Genomic DNA, 17,079 nt, shown 5'->3' with positions numbered 1-17,079 from the left:
ATCCATCATGGCTCTTACAGAACTCCTCATCTCACCCTGGGCACCAGTAGCCCTCCTCGTCGGAGTCGTCGCATGGTACATCCTCCCCTGGATCTCCAACAAAGATCTCCGCGGCATCCCCGCCCCGTTCCCAGCACAGTTCAGCAATCTTTGGCTCCTGTCAACATGTCGAAGAGGAAAGAGATATGAAATTGTTGATGAGGTTCATAAGAGGTTGGGTGTGTTGGTTAGGATTGCGCCTAATCATGTTAGTGTTGCTGATGCGGATGCTATCAACACTATCTATGGCCACGGAAACGGTTTCTTGAAGGCGTGAGTCCTACTACGCATAGCAAAATTGAGTTGGGGATGCTAACCTGATGATAGAGACTTTTACGACACCTTCGTGTCTATCCGTCGTGGTCTTTTCAACACACGCGACAGAGCTGAACATTCTCGCAAGAGAAAGATTGTTTCGCATACTTTTGCTCCCAAGTCTGTTCTCGAGTTTGAGCCTTATATTCGTCAGAATCTTGAGATCTTCATTAAGCAGTGGGATCGCATCTCTGCTAATAAGGAGCGCGATGGCTATGGACGCGTTGACTGTCTGAACTGGTGTATGACTACCCTCAATCTGTTTCCGAATCTTACTGACCTCTTTAGTCAACTTTCTTGCTTTCGACATCATCGCTGATTTGGCCTTTGGAAAGCCATTCGGTAAGTCAACCATGAGATAAAGTTGAGATGGAGACTGACTTTATTTAGGCATGCTCGCTTCAGGTGCAGATATCGCAGAAGTCAAAGTCTCACCCACCAGCCCAACAATCTACGCCCCAGCCGTCGAAATCATGAACCGAAGAGGCGAAGTCTCCGCAACCCTCGGCTGTCTCCCCCAACTCAAGCCCTACGCAAAGTATCTCCCCGACCCCTTCTTCAGCCAAGGTCTCCAAGCCGTCGAAAACCTAGCCGGCATCGCCATCGCCCGCGTCAGCGAGCGTCTCGAACGCGGCGGCGACTCTACCCGAAAGGATCTTCTCGCTCGTCTCATGCAAGGTCGCGATGAAAAGGGTGAACCGCTTGGTCGTGATGAACTTACCGCTGAGGCACTTACACAACTTATTGCCGGTAGTGATACTACTTCTAACTCTTCTTGTGCGCTTTTGTATCATGTTGTTCGTACGCCGGGTGTTATGCAGAAGCTTTATGAGGAAATTACCGCTGCTGTTCCTGAGGGAGAGGCTATTCCTGATTTTGAGGATGTCAAGCATCTTCCTTACCTCGGCTACTGCATCAACGAGACTCTGCGTATTCACTCCCCCTCCGGTATCGGGCTTCCTCGCGAAGTCCCTCCCAACCACAAAGGCGTTACACTACACGGACGATACTTTGGACCTGGCACAGTCCTCAGCGTTCCTACATACACGATCCACCATTCAACAGAAATTTGGGGTCCTGATGCTGATGACTTCAAGCCAGAGCGCTGGGAGAATTTGACGGATAAGCAGAAGAATGCTTTCATTCCTTTCAGTTATGGGCCTCGGTCTTGTGTGGGTAGGAATTTAGCGGAGATGCAGATGAGACTGATTGCTGCTACTTGGATTAAGCGATATGATGTTATTTTGAGACAGGATGTTATGGAGACTCGGGAGGGATTCTTGAGGAAGCCTATGGGTCTTGATGTCGGATTGGCACGACGATGAATGTGCATATAAGTGTGGGACAGCAAATGGAAACAAAAGGCGTTTGAGATTATTTCCCTCGTGTATTGTGTCAATAAAGTAAAATACAATTACAAGTATGTCGACCTTGGCTTCGCCCAATACTACCATGCAAGTCGCAGTATCTGTGAAGGATCCTGTAAGTACATGGATGAATGATCAAGTCTCAGCAACTGTGAGCTGGCTGGCATGCTTCTTTCGCGACATGCCCACGTCTACTACACTGCATAGAAAAGGGACAGAGTGGTGGCAAGAGAAGGCCACAAATTGCATGTCGCAAAAAGAGTATGGTACCATGAAGATAGAACTATGCCAAAAAGTTCACTATAACCCCGTAGAAGTAATTGGTACACGCGTGGTGAACCTCCGAACGTCATAGTGTCAGCGGGTTGCATAAATTAGCCCGCCGCTTAGTTGGTTAGAGCGTCCGGCTGTTATCCACAGTCAGCCAGTTGCATTAGCGCGAATGTTCAATTGACGAGAGTCAGTCTGTCTGGTGTTACTGCTCTATATATATTTGCCAGGCCAATCCCAAATCCATGTCCCTTCTCTTTCTTTTTTCTTTCTATCCTCAAGCTGTTTAAACCTCACTGCACTTTACCCATCATGGTCTTCCAAACTGCCCCCAAGCCCAAGTCGTTGCTCGGCTGGCATCGCCTTCTCTCCCCCACGGCAAGCGTCAAAGTATCCCCAATTTGCTTAGGTGGAATCAGCATTGGCAATGCATGGAAATTCTACACTGGCAAAAACGAAGATCCCTTCAAACTTCTCGACGCATTCTACGAGTTGGGCGGTAACTTTATTGACACTGCTAATCTCTACAACTCGGAGCAATCTGAACAATTGATTGGCCAATGGATGGAGGAGCGTGGGGTTAGAGACCAAATGGTAATCGCTACCAAATACTCCGCTGGCTATCGGGCGTATAATCGTGAGAAAGAGCCTATTCAGACGAACTTTACCGGAAATTCTGCTAAGAGTATGCATATTTCGGTTCGCGATAGCTTGAAAAAGCTGAGGACTGATTATATTGATATTCTTTACGTCCATTGGTGGGATTTTGCTACGCCTGTGGAAGAGGTGATGAGAGCGCTGCATACGCACGTCATGGCGAGAGAGGTTCTGTATCTCGGCATCTCCAATACCCCGGCTTGGATCGTTATGAAGGCCAACGCTTGTAAGCTTTGACCGAAATCATTTTGTTCTTGTGGCTGATATCGTTAGATGCACGACAGCACGGGCTGACACCTTTCTCTGTATACCAAGGAAACTGGAATGCAGCCATGCGTGATATGGAGGGAGAGGTCATTCACATGTGTGAGGACCAAGGCATAGCTGTGATTCCATGGGGTGCTCTGGGAAGCGGCTCTTTACTTACAGCTGAACAACGCAAAGCAAGGGAAGATGACCCAGATGCACCTGACATTAAGCCCTCAGAGACTGCCTTGAGAACAAGCGAAGCACTAGAGGCAATCGCTGCCCGCAAAGGAACCACGCTACAAGCTATAGTAAGTCATATCACCGCCGCATGATACTCAGACCTAACATCTACAGGCCCTTGCATATTTGTTTCACCAGACGACTTACGTCTTCCCCATTGTCGGCGTCAACACAGTTGAACACATCAAAGCTATGCCCGAAGCACTCCGTATCGAACTTTCGAAGGAAGAGATCGAGGAGATTCATGAAGCGTCTCCTTACAACCCGGGGTTTCCTATGAACTTTACTCAGTACATACAGCCGGTCAAGTATGATTTGTCGTGGACGCCAGCGGATCACCAGCAGTATCAGATGGCTGCGTGGATCGATGCTCCACCCAAACCACTGGTAAGTAAACTTGAACGTCTGGCGACTGTGATTATGGAGAGGCTAATCGATTTCAGCCCTATCAACCAAGGACTGAATAGGCTGTGTTATGAAGGAGAACGAATGTGATAGATCGGTGCTCGATTCGGTTTACAGGATAGTAAAATCGGGTGCCAGTATGGCTTGTTAAGGCCGCGAATGAACCGGCCGGACTGCAAGATGAAACAACTCTATAGACTTTTGTTGTCTTCACTTATCTCTGCAACTACCAGATCCAATGTTAAACTCCTATAGCAACTTCATACCTACTGTTTTCCCTTCTTTGCTTGGGCCCCAGAATCCTTGGGATCAGTCTTCGCCTTACTCCGAATGGCAGGCTTTGCCTTCTCTGTCGGCTTTCGCTCAGTGCTGAGCACTCCCGGATCCATGGTCACTATTCTAGGTGATTTGACCTTCTTGCCAGTTTGAGGTTGAAGGTCTGCAGACGGTTTCGCTCGACCCTTACTTGGTATCTGCGGTATTGTCAATGAAATGTCCATACCAGGCTCTATAAGGAACCTCCAGCAGTTGGGCATTATGATACTGCCTGTAGGACCGATAACGTCGTATTGGCCGTTCAAGATTTGTTGGCCAATTGCATCATGCCGTCCAAGTGCCTCTTTGATCTTCTGCTCCATGCCCTGGTCCTTGTCAGCTGGAGTGCAATTGTATTGTGGTGTCAACCGACCTTCCATTTTCTAATAAGATGGAATGGGAATGTGAATTGTTGCCCAACTGCGTTGAACGTGATGGACTGTTTTCCTCCCTTGTGACATTTGCAATCGTTGGTCTCTTGTATCGCACTCTGTTCAGTCCCTGGATCTTCAAGGTTTTCTTCCTCAATGGTCCAGTCAGACAATAGCTTGTCAACGATATAAGAGCTCACTCCGGGCTCGTATATAGCCGTTTGCAACTCTGCAGGTATGCCAATGGTGATCTCTGAGCTGCCTCCACCTATATCGGTGGATTCGGTGCTCTGAGAGCTAGGGTCCTGTTTTGACTGGGCCAAAGGCTCGAAGACTAGGTTGTAGAGCCAAGTCGCGGTATCGTCGGGGCGCTTGTCCAGAGTTCGAAACCGTATCAGCTTGTTTTTCTCGTCACCTTCAGCGATCTCGCTGTCCTGTAGTTCCAAGCTGGGCTCATCAGACCGTGAACGCTGTTGGTTTGAAAGCTCCGTGATACAATTAGACGACGCATATGTCAGGTTCTCTGCTTGTTGTCGAACGTGTGCAATTTTGGATTCTTTCTTCTTCTTTCCATGCTTGTCGGCGGGCTTGACCTTCTTGTTGGCCTTTCCTGATCTGAGTGTTGTCAGTGATAATCTGGCTGTTGCATGGCTTGTGGTTCTCACTTCTTCTCATTTCTCGTCAACGCTGCTAGAAGCAGAGTGTTCTGTATAAGTTGAATACCACTTTTATGACTCTCGATCACGCTGAGCTTGTACTGAACTTCAGGCTTGTTGTATACCCACAGAAGCCTCTGCAATGTTGCATGACCATCCATGAGACCTTTGAGCTCCTTATGGATGGCGGATATTCTGTCCATCGTAGAAATAATGATTTTCAAGAGATGGCGCTTGCATAGGTCCTTATTCTTTTCTAAGAAGTCGTGTAGCTCCCCTAGAATGAATGAGAGATCGGCTAACCTTGCCACTATGTCAAGTACCTCGCGAGGCGCATTTTGAATTGAGGCGTAGAAACGATGTAGGTCTTTTGAAAGAGAAGTACCGGTCTTCACGACCTCAACAACACCTGCCAAGATAGCAACGATAGAAAGTGGATCCATGATAGCTAGTCCAGGATTTCGAGCTGTCAAGGATTCAAAAACTCTAAAGAAACTGGAATAATTGGGACTTTATCAGATCTGGGTCCAGTCAGATGCGGGGTTTAAAAGGCCGAATTGTATGCCTCCGCCTCAATGGCTGCCTCCAGGCACAGCCTACTTTGGGCTGATCTCACCCTGCCTGCTGTCGACATTGCTTATGATTGGAGGCTGATTCCTGCGAGAAATCAACTAATGCGGCCATTAACAGAGAGATCAGCACTGGAGAGCTGTAAGTAATTATGAAAACCAATGCAGGTCGCAGATTGGCTCCAGCGATTTGTTAGCGGTAAGAAGGAGAATGGTTCAGGTGGGGATTCTAGCCTGATTCAGTAGAAACGAGGCTTGACAAAACCTGTTGATTCTGGAGAGTATTGTTTCAACGATTGATTGGGGTATTGCACACTATTATTGGGGAGATACTAGCAGGGCTGGGTAGAATTCTTAGATCATGACTGCCCATTTGCTACTTAGTCGTTACAAGTGACTGATTTCCCTTTTACCGTCCTTGTTGTGATTCAGATTAACATCTGAGCCCTCTTGCGTAGTTGATATCTCATCCACATCCGATTTTGGATGCCTCCTGTCCGGCTTAAGCAAAGACTCAGTCGGACGTTCCGCTCGTTCCTCCTTCATATCATCTTGCTTCGTATCCACTGCGAAGAAAGTAGATTGACCATCGCTGACTTCCAACCCGTTGCCTTGCCGTCTCAAAACCAGCCGAACATTGCTTAGATGCTTTGACAAAGGCTCTGCGCCTGAAGTCTCTGCAGAAGGCACGACAGCGTCAAGCTCAGGATTCCGCGTCGTCCGCAGGATGGTCGAGAAGCTATTCGTGTACGATGCAGAGGCAGACTTGATACACAACAGTCCAAAGATCACAACGATCAAAGAAAATAGTATACCTATCCCATAGGCGATAAAAAGGTTGCGGGGCTCGTAGGAGAAGGCGTTCTGTGCAGAAAAGCGGGTTACAGGACCGGTGGTATCGTTTTGTCTAGAAATATGGGTCAACAAGCCATCCTGCAGAGATGTAAGTATGCACTTACAGAAATTCAGAGTTGCTCAACAGACTTATCGTCGTGTTCTCGAACATCTGCTCAAGCGCATCAGACAATGACAAATTGCCAATCAAAGACTTTGGCTTCTCGTAGCCCCGATAGTTATAGTTCATATCCGGCAAATCAACGAGAACAGTATGAGCTATTCGCGTCCGATGCATCCGACCAGACCACCGTTGAGTACCGAACAACATATCCCCCATTGCCGCCATGAGGGTGAGGTACGCATTGGTTTGATTGCAATGACTAGTGGGCTCGGGAAAGCAATGTCTGGTATCGTAGGCTGAAACCCCGTTCAGTCGCTTAGTCTTGTATCTTATGTCTTGTAAACCGTTGTCGAAAGTAATATTCAGCGAATAAGTCGCGTTGTGGAGCTGGCACTCGATGGTCCTGTTTGCATGTCCAGATGGTCTATCTGGGACGAGGACGTAGAAAGTCGCTGGGTTACCACCCCGGTCTCCATTTGTGATATTGGCGGTAAAGTCTAAGGCAGGCGTCGTATAAACCAGAGTGTCATTCAACGCATGCAGCAACCCCTCTATGGCATCGCCGTTCCATATGCCTGCCTCGGAAGCCGAGGAAGTCATATTCTCTGAAACTGGGACAAAGCTAACGTATGTCATGTAGTCCCCATCCGTTGTGTCGCTGTTAATAATTTTCTCTATCGATTCTCTGAAGGAGTCGTTCTGGGGACTATCACATGAAATTGTAGGCCCGTAAAATTCCAGCGTGTAGGAGGAATTGGGAAACGGAGCGGCGATCGGGAGGATGGCGCCTAGAGTTGCCACTGGTAGGAGAGTCCTGATGACGTGTGACGAGATGGTGAGACCTCCTTGCACGAAGCTACCGTACCAGAGAGTGCGGCCGTAATCGATGCTTGGAATAAAGCTATGGACGACCGTTACATTCGTCTCGGAAGATATCTCAATACTTAATGTAGCCGGCGTGATAACTGCAATAAGTGGGAGAGCCCTTGATGGACGTTAGTAGCGATCGCTAAGGTACTCTGGACATCTCACCATGCTATCATGGCTACAATAGCAAGTCCTGGAGCAGCTGTCCACAATTCCAAAGCCGTGAAATCCCACGCAGTGTGCGAAACACCAAATAACGAATTGATTCCTTCGATGGTGATAGATTTCGATCTCAGTGTCCGCCAAAGTATCTGGGTGTATGCGATGCCGACGGCTGCTGATAACAATGCTCTTACGAGAAACGCCATTCCAGTTCCAATGCGCAGAAACCACTCTTGTTGGTTCTGGCTTTCAACAATTCTGTCATTGAGATAGTCGTAGAAGAAATGATGGCCGGTGGCAAGTGCCAGTCCTGACAGAAGGCTGCCTGTCATTAAAACTAGGGTTAAACTATGGCATGCCATTTCGTTCTTATCGTAGCGATTGGAAACAATTTCTTTTTATTAATAAATCATGACGCTACAGCCCGACCGGAGATAACGTGGCTTGGGCGTTGTGTGGGGGAGGAATAAGTCAGAAATAAGCATCTGACAGGAACAAGGCTCTGCCGGATCTCATTTACTATATAATAAGCACCGACTCCTACCCGTCGGGGCGTTAGTATAGGACATAGTAATGATCTTCATCAACATAAACAGGCTACTGCCCCTGCTGGTAACGAGGGTCGAACCAACAGGTTCAATGACTGGCCAAAATACTGCCAAGACACGCACCCTTGAATCCTTTGACTGCCTGAGATGTGACGTCAAAAGCGAATAATGTCGGGTTACTCGACATGAACGTTGAGTCTTTCTAGATACTCGATCCATCGACCCTACTATTAAACTATACATTTTGTCACTAACCCAGCGCTTCGATATTCTCCAAGCGCCGTTCCCGCTGAATAACCTCACCCTAGACTGAGACCGGCCAAACCACCAAATATCGCAGGCGGTGAAAAATCAGCCCCGCCAAGCCAACCTCTGTTTTATAACCAGGATCCCTCAGCCCAGGAGCGGGGTTTGCTTCGCTCTAAGATCTATGATTCGACGGAGCTACCCTTCTTTTCAGCTCCAAGCGACGAAATGAGTTTAGTCTCGTATTATGAGGCTGTGCTTGCGCAATCAGAGGAGATGGCAGCTCAAGATTTCTCCCTTCAACACATTCCATTTGAAGCAATTAAGTGTGAAGAGACGATTGAAAGACTGGCAAAATGGGCGAAGGCGGTTACATGATTCTCACCAACGGTACGCCGTACCGCTGGAAACGGTCGGACCAGATGAGCTATCAAATGAAATCTTGGGATTTTCCGGAAGTCATCGAAGCAGGTAAATCTTACCCTCTCTCCATCATTTACCTCAATTGACACATTTGCAGGCAAGGTTCCTAGAACATACATCGAGTTCAGTCAAGGCGCGTTTAAGAAGCGCTCTGATACTAGTGGCTCGGTAAAGTACACTCTCGAAGGCACAGGATGTAGCTTCACTATTCACGTCCGAGACGATGACGAGCGTATCTGGGTGAAGCTCGACTCTCTTGAATCAGTCGGAAACGCCCGCGGTTCGGAGATTCATCTTGGATGGCGCCATGATAAGTGTCTCACTTGGGTCCTCTCCGGTTCAAAGGAGGAATTCCACACGTCCAACCCGCCTATGGATTGGATGCAGCAGTGCAGAAAGACAATCGGACATCTCCCCCTCTCCAAGATCTGTCTTCTCGGAACGCATGATTCTGGCATGTCGACTACTTCGCACTCGCTTGTACCCGTCAGTGTTATCGATCCGTACGTCCTTTGTCAGTGCGAGGATATTTATGGACAACTTCAAAAGGGCGCCAGATACTTTGACATTCGTCCTCAGATTTACAAGGGCAAATGGTGCACTGGTCACTACACCGGTAAAGTCGGAGCGCGCGGTGAAAACATCGCCGACATCATCGACGGTGTAAACAAATTCACAAAGGACAACGGTGAATTGATCATCATCAATTTCTCCCACTCTTTACAGTCAGATGTCGAGGAGTGGCGAGAGTTCAACAAAGAGGAATGGCACAATCTGATGAAAGAGCTTCAGAAGCTGAACAACCTTTTCATCATGAACGATAAATCCAAAGCCAACAATCTTTCCAATGTCAAAGTTGATGAATTCATTGGAAACGGCAAGGCTGCAGTGGTCTGCGTAATCGAGGACTGGGGCAGCCTTAGTCTAGGTGACTACCTCAACCAAGGCTTCTTCAAATCAGGGCAACTCAACATCCGAAACGAATATGCCAACAAAGACGAAACAGACGTGATGGTAGCCGATCAAATCGAAAAGATGAAACATCACATGTCCTCCAACGACAAACGCATGTTCTTACTCTCGTGGACTTTAACGCAGCAGGTCCCCGAGTGGGACGGTAGTGTGCGAGGTTTCGCAGGAAGTGTCACCGATACACTCCGGCCAATTAAGCTTTTGGCCAAGGACTGCAACCCTGAGCTTTTCACGAGGTTGTTGCCTGAAGTTAGCGAAAGTTCGTTCCCGAATGTTGTTTATATCGATTACTTGGATAGTATGGAGTATGTTGCTTTGGTTGTTGCTATCAATGATAAGGTTTTCAATAACTAGGATGGGATAAGATACCGAGGGTAAGGTACAACGCTTAGGGCGGAACAATGCAATTCTATGGGATCTTGACCACTACTCTGCCGGTGACTTGCTGCTTCTTGAGATCCTCGATGACGTTTCCAACTTGGTCGAAGTCGAGGACATTGACTGCTGGGACTATTGTGCCTGCCAAGGCATGTTGCAGAAGTTCTTCCATCTGTTCTTCTGTTCCTACCATTACACCAGTGACTGTGAGGTCTATACGTTGTCAGCTATCAGTCAACTCGTCGAAATATATGGTTACTCACCTTTAGCTGAGCAGATGGTAGCAGAGAGAGGAATATTAAAGTCGTTCCTCGGCAGTCCAATCGTGACGATAATTCCCATGTTCCTGACGAGACTTGGGGCTTGAACAAAAGCCTCTTGTGAGGCAGTAACCACCAACACAGCAGCAGCTCCCTCCCCGGTGATCTCCTTCACCTTCTCTTCCACGTTTTCAGCTTTGAAGTCGATGAAATGCTCAGCCCCGCTGTCCAAGCTCAGCTTCCGCCTCGCTTCTCCGGTGTCAATCGCAATGACTCGCAGACCCTTGAGTCTACTGGCAATCTGTACGCCAAGATGTCCAAGACCACCTCCAGAGCCAGAAATGACAACCCAATCGCCCTTCTCAGCATATCCCTCAACTTTCGAAACAGCTCCAGACATGGTCAACCCAGCACACAGCAGAGGACCAGCCACCTCACCAGGAATGCCATCCGGGATTAGCGTCACATACCTCGCATCAGCGATCATATACTCTTTTAGAGTTCCAGGAACATGCTTCCCGGTGTTCATCTGTTTGGGGCAGTTATTGTGATAACCTTTCTTGCAGATACGGCAAGTCCCGCAAGCGCTGTAAAGCCATTTGACACCAACTCTCTTACCCATCATCCCAGTATCAACATCATTTCCAGTCTGAACAACCGTTCCGACACCTTCATGTCCTATAATGGGATCATACGGTCCCCATCCCGACACAGCACGAACTTCCGAACCACTACAGGGTATTAGCCAAGGACGAACCGCATCCTCATTTGCTTACCAAAGACCTGTAAACTCCAGCTTGATCAGAATCTCATGTTGTTGAGGTTTTTCAACGGGAATATCTGGTCGGATTATAATTTTCGCATTATCGCCAGGTTCTTTAATCAGTGCCGCTTTTTGGACAGAAGGTACAGAAGTCATGATGATGGAGTGCTTATTTCCGTTTATCACGGGCGCTGGCGGGGTTTAAGTGTCCGGAGGTTGTGGAGCTGATTGGTAGCCGAGTCAAGTGCCGCTCCGAGCAGCTTGCCGATTGGCCAAGGCAATTCAACATCAGAAGAGGTGAACATGTCGGTGGTGGCTACAGCAGTATCAGAGTATGAGGAATTGGCCAACAGAAACATGACACGACGTTTTTTCTCTTTCTTTGCCACATTAGATAATCATAGATATGAAGACGGCGACTCAGGAAGAGGGGAACAACACCAAAAACAATGTAGCCAAAGAGATGCCAGGTTCACGATAATAAGGTTCTCTTTGAAGCATCGCGACTCCAATCATTACACCTACCGTGGCCTGTTCAGCATGCCCTAACACATGAGCTTTCACACAAATTACGATCCTCTTCTTATTCTTCCTTATTCATTCCCCTCTTTGTTCAACTTTCATCAAGCATATACACCCCACAACCGTCAAACAACAACAGCACATTCAATTATTTGAACCTAAACAACCTCGAACACAATCGCCAACATGATAAAGCTTTTTGTCAACATCATAGAGGACCTCATTAGGTACTACACAAAACCTGATGTACCTAGCCAAAACCAATCCGTCCCATCAGTTACGTCACTAATATACCCTCACAGCCACCCCCCAATATCGCAAACGCGACGGTGCACTTCGCAGATATCGCCCAACAGAATCCCTGCGATCCACGAGCCATCGGTCTTACCCCTTGCATCCGCAAATGCGAGCATGCCTGCCAAGTCACCTTTCAATTCGACGACCCCAAATGCAGCGAGGGTTACAGCAGCGCCATCTGGTCCGACACCTGCTACAAGAACTTCAGAAATGGCAAGTTTCGTAGGAAGTTTGAAACAAAGGGTTGTACCGACTACGAGATTTGGTGGGGGACCCACCCTATGCCTCATGGTTCTGGCTGGGCGCGCGATATTACCCTTGAGAAAAAGGGTAAGAAGGGGAAAAAGAATATGGCGAGGGGTGAGGGTGACCGTTGCTGGTTTCAGGTCACAAATTGTCATCGTAGCATTGCTAAGCTGGAGGGTGGTGCGAAGTCATGCATGGTTTCTGGTGGTAGCTGCAGTGGGAGGAAGTTGAAATGCTGCAGGGACGAAACCAGGCTTGGATGTCACATACATTAATCGGTGTACATCTCGGCTTTGTTCCAATACACACTTTCGTTGGACTCTGTCTAGCTACTCACCGGGACTAGTCTAAACTCTAACTGTTTTGTCCAACACGATCGAATGAAAACCCTGTTCCTAGTCAATGACTCTCTATTTCCAGGGCAAGATGAGGTGGTGATGTAGGCAATGGCCACAGAGTATCAGAAGAATTGACGACCAAGAAGATGGCAAGCGGCATGGTCTAATCTCTTAATGCCCAGTTATGTAAGCATTTGGCGCATCACGACGACTAGTTGACAACTCAATAAGAGGGGGTTGGTAGCTCAGTCGATGTCGTCGAGACACAAAAGTCTTATACGAGAAACAAAAGTTCTACGCGTCAAGCATAACCAGCCATTTGTTACATGCAGCTCCTTATTGACTTACCATAACATAACTTTTATAAACTCCCATACCCTTCTCACTTGCCTTTTTCCCTCTTTCTTCAACACTCATCAAGCACATCGCACAGCTATCAAACAACGACGGAACGAGTCTTTCAACTCGAACAACCTCTAACACAATCACCAACATGGACATGGAAGTGGGAGGTGTTGCCAACATGAACCTGGGATTAACCTCTGAGCCAATCCCCAACATGAATCTGGGGAAAGGGACAGATGTTTTCAACCAATGGGCGCGCAAGCAAATCAGGGAAAAGCAAATAGCTGATGCTCAAGCGGTACCCAACCCAACTCAAGCTATTCTTCTACCAGATACTAACACACACTAATAGCGCGCGGACGCTGAGGATGCACTCACGCCCAAGCCCCCTCGACCCCCGCTCCCCATACCCTGGGTTGAGATCCAAGACATAGGACGGATTAATCACTGCGATACACGATGGCCCGCTTACGAACCGTGCATGGTCTACTGCGAGCACTCCTGCCAAGTCACCGTGAACTTCCCGGACAGAGACGAATGCAGGAAGGGAGAATCCATCATCATCTGGCGCGGGACCTGCAAGGACAATTTTGAGAAAGCCAAGGATAATGTACCGCATGCAGTGTATGGATGTACCAACTTTGATATCTATTGGGAGGATTTGCCTTTTGATTCCGGTGCTGGAATGAAGCGAACTCTTATGCTTAAGAAGAAGGCGTACGGGGATTATTACAAGTTTGGTATTACTGGATGTGATCGCAAGAAAGTTACACCGGAGTTCCATGCTTGTAAGGCTGGTGGTGGTGGTAGTTGCAGTGGTAAATTGGAAAACTTTCGCAATGACAGCTAGGATGGACAGGATTGGCTTTTCGGATACTTTTTGGATTCTATTCTGTTCATAACTCGCTAACGTCTAGTACATAGTATCATGGAAATGTAGTGGTAAATGGATCTTTCGGCTTTTCCTCTTTGGTACAATATGAGTTTATTAATCATAACTAATACGAGTGTTCCATCTCTAACTCGATCGAATAGGAGCCCTGCTCCCAATATACAACTCATTGACTTTCTACTTCCAGTCCATTCCCTAAGGTCGCGCAAAGTCCGCAAGCTTCAGCCCTGCAATCTTAGCCTCCACTTCATCCAACAGCGGATGCATAAAGTCCTGCAAACAGCAATGATGTCGAACAATGGCCCACGGCTGATCTGGATCACTAGTAGTCGTGTCACCATAAAACCCGGTACCTGTTGGTTGGGAAACAGGCTTATCATTCACCTTTGTTGCGGGTGTAGACTTTGGACCAAAGATATTCGATGTACCGCTGCCCTTGGCTTCGGCGATAGGCCGGCCAAACATGTTTTTAGCAGAACCTGTAGACGGAGTAGCAGCGGCAGTAGGCTTTGGACCAAAAATGTTACTAGCAGACTCTACGGGCGGAGTAGCGGCGACTGTAACCTTTGGGCCAAACAGGTTCGATGTTGTTGCAGGCGCTGTCGCCGGCGTAGTGCCAAAAAGATTGGAAGCTGGAGCCTTTTCCCCGGTTGGCTGAACCTTCTGCTCGGGCCACATTGTTAGAGTCCACTTGCCCGAATGTTGAGAGGACGGTCCATCGGTATCGGAACTGAAGTATTTGGGAGAGAGAGCTGAGCGTAACGAGAATATGACACTGCCAAGGATCAAGAAGGGGCTTGGTGGTGCGGGTGGTGGATAGATGGAGGCTGCGTTCATCGCTTGCATCAAAGATCCCAACAACATAGATCTGCAGCCGTAACTACAGCCAAGCTTTTGACACAGTAGCTTTGACTGGATGTCGATAAGCCCGTCAATAAGGATTTTGATGAGAGCCGAGCTTTTGCTTCCGATAGCAGCTGTACGGGTTAGCTTCAGGTGATGGGGGAGGATTGAATAAACTTACCCAGAATATCCGACTGTATTGGTAGGTTATAGGTCGGCACAACTTGAGAACTACTCTTAATAGCGATCCTGGTAACATTCTCGAAAAGAGAGGCATTCTCGAAGACAGAAGAAATATGGATAAGCTGAGCCAGCGTCTTATCCATAAAGCAGAGAAGGTTGATAGTAGAGTAACGCGAAAGCCAGTTTCTGCCGAAGAAGGTAAGAGCATCGTGGCATTCCAGGTAATACACGATAGAAGCAATATCGGCCAGAAGATCCAAGGTCACAGTCTCGGGAATGTCGCGAGTTTTGCCGTGGATGATCTTGAGAACGATAGTCAAGGGTTCCAGAGGGAAGTCTTTGTCCAACGTCCATTTGTCTTCTGTGAGTTGTCTTGCTGCGCGGCGTGATGCGAATGTGATGTGCTTTTTTGAGCAGATGAAGTGTCTCTCAGTAGGCTGGTTTTGGGCATTTTGGGTGACAGTCTGGGTAGTCTCATTAGACTCAGATCTTGTGCCGATAGACGGCGTTTGGGAAGGTGTCTCTGCGGGCGTCTCTGCAGGCGTCTCAGTAGGTGACGATGTAGACGGCTCAGCTGATGTCTCTGTGGATGTTTCTGTAGGGGCCTCGGCAGGTGTTGGAGAAGTACTCTGGGTGGCATCATCCTCGACAGACTTGGCAGTAGTCTCTGTAGCCGTCTCGGTAGTCGCCTGAATTGGCGTCTCGGTAGGCGTCTCAGTAGATGTTTCCGAAGATGTCTTGGCGGGCGATTTGGTTGGCGTCTTTTCAGGCGCTACAGAGGGATCTTCAGCGGTTGTATCCACTGTTGTCTCAACGGTAGGCGGCGTAACGGCTTTGGGAGTGTTCGCATCCTCGTGCTGAGGAGCTCTCAACACGATCACGACGTCTCCATTAGGATCGATCGTAATGGAAGCAGACGACATAATGAAGTTATTTGGAAAGTGAATGATTATGTGAAAAATGCAAGGGAAATGCGAAAGTTCAGGGTCTCCGGCTTTCACTGTAATTTAACGTGACCCGCCTCCGAAAAAAGCAAAAATAGGGACGTCGACCAGCCAACAGCCCAGGCGCTTGGTACACTATTTGCTCTAGGAAACTTTGCTTAGGCAGCCAAAAGGCAAACAACAATGAATACGAGTTTGCCATGACGATACGGATTGCCATACGGTAAACAATGATTCAATGCGGGTTTGTGGTAAGTTAATGACTATTTAATTCTTAGACTGACATTGTTCTCGATAGGTATCCAGATCCACAGTTGACCAAACCCAGTGAATTTTGCCACCATCAAACCAATACATGACATGCTCATGAAACTTGACACTTTGTCCACTGGGCTCAACGCCAGCCCAAGCCTTGACCGGAACACCTGTGAATTCAAGTCTAGCAGCGACCCGACCTGAATCTTTGTCGACGAGCAGATCCTGTATGTCAAAGTACAGGCCCTGAATCGCTTCCTGACTTTCTTGGATTAGGGAAATGTACTCCGCGATAGTTTTCTCTTGAGTATTGTGCGTAACGACGAGTTTGCAGAACTTCTTAAAAGTGACCTCCATTGTTTTATCGTTGATGCTTTTGATGTAGTCGCGATAAATTGAACCGAGGTTAATGGTCGTCTCGGTCGCATTTTCTAAGAGATCCGCAGGTGTCTCGGTCGCTGACGGCTCTTTTGCACGTCGGGCATCGCTGTCTTGCAGCGATTTGGTAGCTGAGAGTCGACCGTCGAGGAACCATGCTAACAGAATCTCATGATACTGGACGGTAGATGCCGTCTGTGAGATAGATTGGGTCTTGATGACTCTGGCCGCCATGGCTTGCGCGTCGACGTCTACGACATAACTGTCGAGTTTTGCTGAGATATTATTGTTGTCGACATCGGATCGCAATTGTGCGATGAATTCGTCTCGTTGCAGTGACCTATCATTGACTGTGACGGTTGACTGGATTAAAGATTCCAGCTTGTCCCACTGTGCATAATTTTGAGCGCTGAGGATTGCTTCTAAAGAGGAAATAACCTCGGATCGTGATAGTGAAATGGTCATGATAAAAGTCTTGAGTAAACGATTGTGAGATCAATGGACTAGCATAATAACAAATAAGGTGACTGGGAGACTTTATACAGCTGTTCTTAAGATGACAATCACGCCCTTGACAAATCCTATGAGCACGTGACATCTGATCGGCAACATCTCTAACCAACTTCAAGATTGCGTGCGACCTTTCTGAAGGACAAAATCAAATAATGCCAAATCTCGCTACATTCTCAGCCTGGGACAGGTTAATAAATGTGGCACGAGGATGACTTAACTCAGCTCTGTGCGCTCGGCTAGTTTGCTGAATGATTGGCGGCTTGGATATGGGATATGAAAGACTAATTGACTGT

The 17,079-nt window shown here is 47.8% G+C and overlaps 9 protein-coding genes across 9 annotated transcripts; 5 read left to right on the top strand and 4 right to left on the bottom strand.

Annotated features, from left to right (window-relative positions):
- Positions 1-7: 7 nt before the first annotated feature.
- Positions 8-1,679, top strand: FIESC28_06218 (uncharacterized protein; the record flags this gene model as incomplete). The annotated part of the gene is made up of 4 exons (XM_031160362.1): positions 8-312; positions 367-596; positions 643-696; positions 745-1,679. The coding sequence occupies 4 exons, from the start codon at positions 8-10 to the stop codon at positions 1,677-1,679; spliced, it is 1,524 nt and encodes a 507-aa protein (XP_031015608.1).
- Positions 1,680-2,303: 624 nt separating this feature from the next.
- On the top strand, positions 2,304-3,604 carry FIESC28_06217 (uncharacterized protein; the record flags this gene model as incomplete). The annotated part of the gene is made up of 4 exons (XM_031160361.1): positions 2,304-2,874; positions 2,922-3,205; positions 3,252-3,524; positions 3,581-3,604. The coding sequence occupies 4 exons, from the start codon at positions 2,304-2,306 to the stop codon at positions 3,602-3,604; spliced, it is 1,152 nt and encodes a 383-aa protein (XP_031015607.1).
- A 204-nt stretch (positions 3,605-3,808) lies between these two features.
- Positions 3,809-7,772, bottom strand: FIESC28_06216 (uncharacterized protein; the record flags this gene model as incomplete). Its single annotated transcript, XM_031160360.1, has 6 exons — positions 3,809-4,183; positions 4,231-4,843; positions 4,894-5,350; positions 5,867-6,360; positions 6,413-7,396; positions 7,444-7,772. The coding sequence occupies 6 exons, from the start codon at positions 7,770-7,772 to the stop codon at positions 3,809-3,811; spliced, it is 3,252 nt and encodes a 1,083-aa protein (XP_031015606.1).
- An 818-nt stretch (positions 7,773-8,590) lies between these two features.
- FIESC28_06215 (uncharacterized protein) lies at positions 8,591-9,983 on the top strand (the record flags this gene model as incomplete). Its single annotated transcript, XM_031160359.1, has 2 exons — positions 8,591-8,705; positions 8,755-9,983. The coding sequence occupies 2 exons, from the start codon at positions 8,591-8,593 to the stop codon at positions 9,981-9,983; spliced, it is 1,344 nt and encodes a 447-aa protein (XP_031015605.1).
- Positions 9,984-10,038: 55 nt separating this feature from the next.
- Positions 10,039-11,186, bottom strand: FIESC28_06214 (uncharacterized protein; the record flags this gene model as incomplete). Its single annotated transcript, XM_031160358.1, has 3 exons — positions 10,039-10,220; positions 10,271-10,998; positions 11,044-11,186. The coding sequence occupies 3 exons, from the start codon at positions 11,184-11,186 to the stop codon at positions 10,039-10,041; spliced, it is 1,053 nt and encodes a 350-aa protein (XP_031015604.1).
- Positions 11,187-11,738: 552 nt separating this feature from the next.
- On the top strand, positions 11,739-12,446 carry FIESC28_06213 (uncharacterized protein; the record flags this gene model as incomplete). The annotated part of the gene is made up of 3 exons (XM_031160357.1): positions 11,739-11,779; positions 11,830-12,179; positions 12,442-12,446. 3 exons carry the CDS (start codon positions 11,739-11,741, stop codon positions 12,444-12,446), a joined length of 396 nt encoding a protein of 131 aa, XP_031015603.1.
- A 480-nt stretch (positions 12,447-12,926) lies between these two features.
- On the top strand, positions 12,927-13,628 carry FIESC28_06212 (uncharacterized protein; the record flags this gene model as incomplete). The annotated part of the gene is made up of 2 exons (XM_031160356.1): positions 12,927-13,076; positions 13,131-13,628. 2 exons carry the CDS (start codon positions 12,927-12,929, stop codon positions 13,626-13,628), a joined length of 648 nt encoding a protein of 215 aa, XP_031015602.1.
- Positions 13,629-13,865: 237 nt separating this feature from the next.
- Positions 13,866-15,619, bottom strand: FIESC28_06211 (uncharacterized protein; the record flags this gene model as incomplete). Its single annotated transcript, XM_031160355.1, has 2 exons — positions 13,866-14,647; positions 14,695-15,619. The coding sequence occupies 2 exons, from the start codon at positions 15,617-15,619 to the stop codon at positions 13,866-13,868; spliced, it is 1,707 nt and encodes a 568-aa protein (XP_031015601.1).
- Positions 15,620-15,907: 288 nt separating this feature from the next.
- FIESC28_06210 (uncharacterized protein) lies at positions 15,908-16,738 on the bottom strand (the record flags this gene model as incomplete). The annotated part of the gene is made up of 1 exon (XM_031160354.1): positions 15,908-16,738. One exon carries the CDS (start codon positions 16,736-16,738, stop codon positions 15,908-15,910), a length of 831 nt encoding a protein of 276 aa, XP_031015600.1.
- Between the last annotated feature and the right edge of the window lie 341 nt (positions 16,739-17,079).

The sequence above is a fragment of the Fusarium coffeatum genome (genome assembly GCF_003316985.1).
Source record: "Fusarium coffeatum strain FIESC_28 chromosome Unknown BRIP53273_contig_134, whole genome shotgun sequence".
Lineage (NCBI taxonomy): Eukaryota > Fungi > Ascomycota > Sordariomycetes > Hypocreales > Nectriaceae > Fusarium > Fusarium coffeatum.
Note: the sequence above shows the minus strand (reverse complement) of the source record. Positions and strands in the feature narration are given on the sequence as shown.